This window comes from Sinocyclocheilus rhinocerous, unplaced genomic scaffold, assembly GCF_001515625.1.
Source record: "Sinocyclocheilus rhinocerous isolate Xijiao unplaced genomic scaffold, SAMN03320098_v1.1 scaffold593, whole genome shotgun sequence".
In the NCBI taxonomy this organism is placed as follows: domain Eukaryota; kingdom Metazoa; phylum Chordata; class Actinopteri; order Cypriniformes; family Cyprinidae; genus Sinocyclocheilus; species Sinocyclocheilus rhinocerous.
Window position 1 is genome coordinate 157506 of NW_015642818.1, and position 9096 is coordinate 166601.

At 32.7% G+C, this 9096-nt stretch overlaps 2 protein-coding genes across 5 annotated transcripts in view; one reads left to right on the plus strand and one right to left on the minus strand.

Annotated features, from left to right (window-relative positions):
• Nucleotides 1-6641, minus strand: part of map2k4a (mitogen-activated protein kinase kinase 4a) — a 20746-nt gene extending 14105 nt beyond the window's left edge. For 2 of the 4 annotated variants that reach the window (XM_016573735.1, XM_016573734.1), the window contains exon 1: nucleotides 6426-6641. In XM_016573735.1, coding sequence (XP_016429221.1) covers nucleotides 6426-6543 — 118 coding nt within the window. In that variant the 5' untranslated portion in view covers nucleotides 6544-6641. Of the gene's footprint in view, nucleotides 1-2955; nucleotides 2989-3362; nucleotides 3540-6425 lie in introns of those variants that run through there. The other 2 variants (XM_016573733.1, XM_016573736.1) reach the window with 2 other exon arrangements.
• A 630-nt stretch (nucleotides 6642-7271) lies between these two features.
• On the plus strand, nucleotides 7272-8876 carry tmem220 (transmembrane protein 220). Its single transcript, XM_016573732.1, has 6 exons — nucleotides 7272-7473; nucleotides 7600-7629; nucleotides 7721-7781; nucleotides 8184-8307; nucleotides 8399-8458; nucleotides 8574-8876. The coding sequence occupies exons 1-6, from the start codon at nucleotides 7378-7380 to the stop codon at nucleotides 8704-8706; spliced, it is 504 nt and encodes a 167-aa protein (XP_016429218.1). The 5' UTR covers nucleotides 7272-7377; the 3' UTR covers nucleotides 8707-8876.
• The last annotated feature ends 220 nt before the right edge of the window (nucleotides 8877-9096 follow it).

Here is a 9096-nt window from a genome sequence, read left to right on the forward strand (position 1 = left end):
AATATATGCACCATATAACATATTCATTATAAATTTTACTGTTCTTCAATGTTTAATTTATGTTTGAATAAATCCATCAAGTTTTTATGACAGCCGCCATTTAAATGTTTATATTTCAAAAAACGAATTGAAGTAGAAATATTAATATGTAACTAACTTTATTATTGTAAAAACTTCATTAATTTTAACCTTCAATGTTATAGTAATGTTGTACCAACTGACTCATGTATATTTTACAGCATTAGTTGGGATTTTAATTTTTTTCCTTGAGAAAATTTGGCATGTACTGTACCTGATATATATCCAAAATAATCAATATTGAATCGAATTGGTAATTGAATTGAATCGCAAGCTTGTGAATGAGAATCGAATCGTGAAATTTGTGTCAAAACCCAGCCCTATTTTATATCATTACAGCTTTTTTTAGTATTTTATATCTGTATTTTGAACAGTAACCCTATTCAGCTTTTTCTACTGCTCTTTGTTTAGAAAAGGTTATAAATATGTCAATAATTATCGATACCGAATGATATGAAACATTATATCGTGATATTTTTTTTAGCAATATCGCCCAGCCCTAGACAAAAGAGAAATTAAAACAATGTTAATATAAAACAAACAATACTTAAGCACCCCCAAAAAAACCTTCAGATTCATGGAAGTAACTGGAAAATGTGAGCAAGCACATCTCTGTGAAATTAAGCACCATTTCCCCTCCACCACAAGAATGTGAGGATCCGAATACCAGAGGAACGACATTTCAGAAACCTCACGGCATGTGCGTCCATGTCCCAACAAGCTGGTGTTTGTATGAGATACTCATGCCAAAAGCATCCCAGCAGTGCTCCAACACTAAACAAAATGCAAACCCAAGAAACAGGGAAGACAGCTACAGCCCCCAAGGCAATGTTCACTGCACCGGTTAGTAGAAAAAGCTGCCTAAAACACCTGAATCAACAACCACCAGAGCTTCCATTACTGTATGTGAACCACTGATCAATGTGGAAAGTACATGCATGATTATTACTGAAGAGATCTGGTAAAGGCTGATTTTAAATCAAATGAAAGTCAGGACCAATCGACTGTCCAGGAGTGAATATTTTTGCTGCAAAGTCAATGGAAGCTCCAAGCTTTAGACTTGTGCCGATTTCTCACTAAGATCCTCTTTATGTAGTTGTTTGATACAGATATGAGTTATCGAATGGAAATACTGACTAGTGGTCAACTAATTTAATGGCTTAAATTGCAATATCTAGAGAGAAGGGAGGATGAAATAATTCTGATATAGACATAATAATACGATCTGATGACAAATGAGAACTGCACAAAAAAAACGTTGAATTCAAAGAAATAGGCCTACTTGTTCTGCACAATATTTACTTTTTTAAAAAGTACAGTAACGTTCAAAAGCTTGGGACCAGTACAATTTTTTAATGTTTTGAAAGAAGTCTCTTATGCTCACCAAGGCATAAAGAAAAGATTATATTCATTATTATTATTATTGTTGTTGAATATTATTGAATAATTATAGTTAATAATTGTATTCATAATTTATATTGATTAATATCATGTAAATTAATATATAAATTATAAATTGTATTACATTATTATTAAATACTATTACATTATATGTAATAAAATGTAACGATACACTGTTAATTATGAACAAACTAAACTTTTTATATTAGGGTAATGAGATTTTTTTGCTTTACTATAATAAGATGGCTTTATTTTCTATAGGCAAAACAATTTCCTTTTTTAACTTTTTTTTTGTTTGCATTTCTTAAGTTTTTGTTGTTTTTTTTACTATAGCACCTTAAAATATCAGTGCAGTCCAACAAAAATTATCCTAATGCATACAAACTCAAATAAATGAATAAATAATTTAATTATGTATTAATTCATTATTATTTATTTGCATTTTTACATCATGGCAGTATTTGTTGTTAATTAACTCATTAATTAAGGTAAGAAATTGCTTTACTGTTTTGCTTAATTTTCTTTAGGCAAAACAATTTTTTTTTTATTATTTTGAAACAATACAATATTTTTATTTTTTAATTTTGAGGTTAAACATGTCTGCAAATGTTCCACGTTCTTGGCACATAATAATGTATTCATAATGTATATTGATTAATATTACATGAATTAATATATTAATTATAAATTTGATTACATTATTATTAAATATTATTACATTATATGTAATAAAATGTAATGATACACTGTTGTTGATTATGAACAAACACTGTCAAACTGTCTGTTAAATAAAAATTACATAAAAAGAAATAATTTATTATTTAATTATTTGTCATTTATTAAATATTATTATTTTATATATTAGGGTAATGAGATTTTCTTGCTTTACTATAATAAGATGGCTTTATTTTCTATAGGCAAAACTTAATTTATTTTTAAGCATTTTTTTTTACTATAGCACCTTATAATATTAGTGTTGTACAACCAGTTTTTAATTAAAAATCAGTATGAATTAAAAGCAGTCCAACAAAAACTATCATGATGCATAAAAACTCAAATAAATAAATCAATAATTAAATTATGTATTAATTATTTAATTATTTATTAGCATTTTTACATCATGGCAGTATTTGTTGTTAATTAACTAATTAAGGTAAGAGATTGCTTTACTGTTTTGCTTAATTTTCTTTAGGCAAAACATCATTTCTTTATTATTATTGTTATTTTAAAACAATACAATATTCTTAATATTTTTATTTTTTAATTTTGAGGTTAAACAAGTCTGCGAATTTTCCACTATCTTGGCACGTAATAATATTTCTGGGACTCTAGGACACCTCCAGCATGCGGATTGATCTGTCCTAGACCAGCACAAGTCTAGCAGAAACCGTGTGTGTGGATGGATTAGTGTCGAGCAGAGGACAGGCTTCCCGAAACCAGCAAACAGACACGGCTCAGACAGAAGGCTTGGCTTACTTTGAGGAGGTCCAGACAGGTTTATCTGAAACCCTGGTGGTGAGAAGAACAACGAACACATGGTTTGATCTGGAAAAACACCTTCATTTGCAGCATCTGTTCAAATCCACTGCTAATTCCTGCTCTTCAAAGCAATGAAGTTTCCATAAACCTCAAAATTCAAGAAAACAGCACTGAGCATCTGAAGCTCACTCAAACCAAACCTTTGTGCCGGGATGTGCATCAGTGAACCGGTAAACATGGGAAATGTGTGTAGTACATGCAGAGGAGTTTCACACACAACAGCAACCGGAAATCAGCAGAACGTAAAATAAAGGAAAATACCAGACGTAAAGAAACGAAGACGGCAAAATACAAATGAAACCATTCAGAGAGGGAATATAAACAACAGTTGTTCTGGGTCTCACCGTGGTCCGGCATCAGGATGGATTGTGGGTAAGAAGAGGCAAAGAGATAAAGGGAGAGAAATATCATGAGGGGATATATTGAGTTTCATTGCTTAAATAACAGATTTAAAAGAATCCGTGCAGCTGGAACGTCAGACTGTAAAAATAAAGTCTGTGTTGGAAAAGGAGTCACGTTAGATTATTTCATAACAGATACAATGAAAAAAAAAAGTGGAAATCTGAAACAATTTTCACAGAAATTGCTAGTAAATTTCTAAAATAATTACAAGGAATGGCAAGTAACACAATGGGACATTCTGAAGTTGAAAGACTTTTCTTGTAAATGCACTCCATTATTCTTATATATACAACTTATGAAAAACATTTGACAACAATAAGGAAGTTTTGCAACACAGTCATAATCAAGATGATGCACAAAAGGTAAACGTGTCATTTCTTACGCAGCAGGTTTATCTGAATACAAGAACACAGAGATTAACTTCATAAATCATGTGATGATAATTCATGCGTTTCCTCTTCCTGTGTAAAAGTCAAGCCAATGAATAAACCTTCCCAACCGAAGCAGAATCCCGTCAGACAGCGCTTTCAGGAAATACAGGAATGATGGTGTGGTGGTGGAGATTTTGGAGAACCACAGAAAAAAAAGAGAGAAGAGGCAGACTAAACGCTAAGGTTTCTACATTGAGGACTCCATCCTAGCGGTGAAATTCAAACTAGGCACATATTCTTTATAACTTTACAAAGAGACCGAAACCAATGCAGAACAGTGTGAAAATGAATTACATAAACACTAGTTCTACACAAAAACAAATCAGTGAACACACACCAAGAAGTGAATCGCTCAAAAAACATGCCAGCTTCATATTTCACCCCAAAATCAGGGGGAAAAAATGCATAAAGTAAAAACAGTCCTATTGTAATTCTCATTGCTGTTTTACAGTCATTTTCATTTAATCACCTTAAAATAAGCATAGTACTATATATATATATATATATATATATATATATATATATTTGTTTAACTTGGCATAAATTAAAAGTAGTATAATATTGCCATGTGTAAAACTAAATAAATTATTAAATTATTAAATAAATAACAATAATACAAAATAATAAATAATAATACAAAAGTCCTCTTGTAGTTCTTATTATTGTACGGTAATTTAATTATAAATAAATTACTAACAAATAAATTACTATTTTATTGTGTATTTATTAATTAATTACATCATGATATTTGTAATCATCATTTATCAAATATTTGTATTTTTTATATTAGGGTAATGAGATTTTTTTTTTTTTTTTTTTGCATAAATGTGTCCTTGACATTTTTTTTTAGATTCACCTTTACCATATCTATATCACACAGGCTTCATGAAGTAAGATTGAGGTTTACCGTGAATTTCATTTGACCCAGGACATGATAACTACAGTCCAAACCGTTCAACGTAAAGTCAGTAACTACCTGAATCTCTCTGAAATCTCCTGCATGAGCTGATGTCTGGAAATCAAAATGAATTGCATGGGTTTGGACAACTGCAAGAGGCAACTGAGGCTGGCCTATAGTGAATTATATACCGAAACAAACCACAGTTCATGGCAGCATCTCATAGAGGAACTGAAAGACCTTAGAGATCCAAGACAAATAAAACAACAATTGTAATGATCTTGCTGATGACTTTATGATAAACAAAATTCAAACACATTGGTGTCCTTGTTCAAACCTGCAACCTTTCAGTTACCAGCCCATATCTTTAACCACTACACCACACCACGTCCAAAATAGACCATTGAAAGAGTCACATTTCAAACTAAAAGTAGTACTAACTTGTTAGAGCTGTCGTTTTCCAGATCCACATTTGATGGTAAATACAATAAAATATCACATTCACACTCTGGTTAATCTCCTAAACTAACCCACATTCTACCTTAAAGGCAAGTTATGTTAGATAATGATCTAAATGACTCATATTCAATCATGAATATAACATGTGGCAGTTTGGGTCATAAAACTACCCAAATTACAATCATAAACATGTTGTAGTTTATGTAAAAAATTTTAAAAACTGGGGGCCATGAAACGCTTGGGGGTTCGAGGAAAAGTTTAGAGAAAAATAGTGTAAAACAAGTAGTAGTAGTAGTAATAATCATAATAATAAATGAGTAGATATATAACAATAAGATGCAATTAAACAAACATTGATTAAAATAGATTAATGAATAAATAGGTACATAAAATAATGAATAAAAAAGAAAAGAAGATGTAAATTTCAACCATTTTAAATAGTAAAGTACTAAATGTGGGGGGGGAAACACGTAATAATGTAACTTAACAGAAAATAAAATATTTCCCAATTAATGTTTTAGACATTTATAAAATATTTTTTTCAGAGTATAAATTGGGTTTTACATGAAACTATATAACGCGCGGATGATCATATTTTGGGGGCCCGTGGTTTATGATATGAAAAGCCCTGGTTTATTATATTTAAGACATACAGATTAGCGGTAATCTTACCATTTAACAGTGTCATTTTCTTTATGAAATCTGTTATTCATATTTCTGTGGTCCACAAATAATTTAAACACCCTCGCATTTATCTGAAGTTCGCATTAGCATTATCGTACCGTTAGCCAGTTAGCCATGCAGCTAAAAATGTCAACAAACTCCAACGAGAGTCAGAATCCAAACGATGACATTAAACCAATTACTATAATACTAACTGCGATATGGACTTAGAACATATTAATTTATACTTAGGTTACGTAGTAAATAATACAATTATCATGTTGAGAAAATGAAATATTAACGGGCCTGTCAGTGTTTGACTAAAGCGGTTAGCCGTGCGGCTACAAGACACTAAAATTACAATTAAAACTACTAGTGTAAATCAGCTACAAAGAGGTTACTAGTTTAAAACATACTATTCAGAGCGTGTAAATGCGATTTTACGTCGACAGCTGAGCTAAAGCCACACGGCTGGTAATGCGGTGTGGTCGAGTCTCGTCTGATGTGTGTAAACTGTCACCGGGTGGATGTGCGCGGTTCGGCTGGTTTCTGACCTTGCATGCTGCTCATGGTGGTGATGTGCTGGCTTTGGGTCGGGTGGTGCTGCGCGCTGTTGCTGCTGCTTAGGCTGGAGACTGCTGCTGGGTTACTGCTGGGGCTGGACGTCGCCATTTGGGTTTGACTTCCAGCAGCCAGCGCTGGGCTGCAATGCAGAGTAAGAAATTGCAGAGCAACGTACAGCACCACACTCACTGCACTGCACTGCACACTACACTACACTACACTACACTACACACTGCACAGCTCTTTCTCTCTCTCTCTTCTTTTTTATATTATTTATTTAAAGACTGTGAGATCTGTGTTTTATTTAAGAAGAATGTTGTTGTGTCTCTGTTAATGATTCAATAGATTGTACATTAAAGAAGAACTTAAAAGTCAAATAAGTCTCTCTCTCTCTCTCACACACACACACACACACACACACACACAAATGTAAATGTAAATGTAAATGTAATAGAATAGAATAAAATAGAATCGTGAAATGGAAACAGTACAGAGTAAACAATGGAACAGAAAAAAAGTTTTTACTTGCATATAAAATCGCTCACGAATGAAATATTTTTCCAAAATGCATGATTCAGATTCAGAAGTGTGTGTAATGTGTAGTTCTCTCTGAATCAATTATGATAACATGAATAATGATGATGATGATAACAATTTGTACTCAGTATGATAATCATCTTTTATTAGTGGTTTCAATAAAGTGTATTTATGAATTACTTTATTAATTTTAAACATTCATTCATTTATTTTTGATTAATAGTCGTTTGCGTTGTTAGTCCAAATGACTGAATGAATCATAGTGTCGTGGACTTCATTTCCCACAATGCCTAGCTTTATCCCGCGGGCCGTCATATCCGGAAAACCGTACAGTTATAAAGTCCAGTGTGTTTCGTTTCAGAGAAATGTTGATAAACTTATTAGAATAAATGCACAAGAGTCCAAATGAAGAACAAGATGAGTGTCTCGTTGTCTCAGATCATCTGGAGAGTTTGTAATTTATTCATGTCAGTGTTTTTCTCGCTGGCAACTTACGTGCAGGTAAATGTTATTTTCAGGTTTATTTGCACACACTGAATGAGCGATGATCATCAAATGAAGCACTCGTTTATGTACATAAGAAATGATCAGTGATAATTAATCGCTGATTTGTTTGATTATCTTCAGATAAATGATCCGGATGCTGTTTTGTGGATGGTAAGACTCACTTTCACCCCAAATGAGAAACATTTATGCCGCTCTAAAACATATGTGTGCTCCTTATATAATTCTGTGTTTGTTTCTGCAGGTTGGTTACGCAGTTCCAGCTGGACTGTGTTTTTTGCTTTGCTGTCAACCACAAATAACAGGTAAGTGAAGTTCATCATGAATCAAAATGAGACGCGATGCTGCCATCTAATGGAGTAGAAATACATTTTAAAAAATTACACGGTTATAAATATAATAAATAATTTTTTACATTCGATTTTGGTATTGTCTGATATATGAAATATATATACAATTATATCATACATCATAAGACAATGATATGCAATATTTACCTCATTTATTTACCACATAAAGCTCAATGTTTTGCATTAAAAAGACAATACAAATAAATGTACAAACAAATTTAAGTATGCAAAAACAAAAGACACAAGACATGAATTTCAGTCTGCATGTATTTTTCACATACAAAATGCCACTTCTCAACCGCCATAAGAGATTATGGGTGATTTTAGAGTTATAAATTGATGTTATAACCTTTCCAGAGTCACTATTATGGAGGAGAATGGCTGATCTGCATGTGCTTGTAGCCTCTTCGTTTGGAGTCATTCTGGGCTGGAAACTTTATAAAGAGGGAATTACAGACATTTTCCAGCAAGAGGAAGGAAGGTAACAATTCAGAGGAGTTTTGACCAATATTCAATTACATTAGGAGAATAACACAGATTTATTTCATTTCTTGCATAATCGTTGCTCTTAGAGAATGTTCTGGACTCCTGCTGACGGTTTTCTGGCTGCTGTTGTGTCGACATTCAGGAAGGTAAATGCATTACTTTATGATTTTAACATCCAGAAATGCTAGTCTGTTGACTGTGACTCGGTATGAATGTTTTTCAGCTGTATTATGATCATGAATGAGTGTTTGTGTCCTGTAGGAGTTCTGTGGGCTCTGTGAGGATCTGCACTGCTGTGGGAATCACTGTGTTTCCCTTCATCACGTGGATCTATTACTACATGAACACAGAGCTGAGGAAACACTGGCCTGAACACTGTACAACTGCTCTCTGATCAGCCAAAACACTCAAGAAACCACATCTGAACTCTGGATCGGCAGGACATACAGATGAACTCAACTTGAAAGAACACTTCTGTTTGTGGCTGTTGTCTTTAAATGGACTAATAATATGACACAATATGATCGAAAAGAAACGTTGAATAAATAAGCTTTAAACATTGCAAAATAGACTCTCCAGTTCTAAAAACATGATGATGAAATTAGTTTTTGTTATTTGAATCTCCTGAAATAAAACTTATAAAAAAAAATTATATTATATATGTGCTAACGCATTAAATCTTCAGTCTCAGTGTTTCTGATTTCCATCCATCAGGTCACTGCAGCTGGTTGTTTCTTGTAGCACAGATTCTTCTCTCTCGGTTTCATTTGGACTGTTGAAGTTG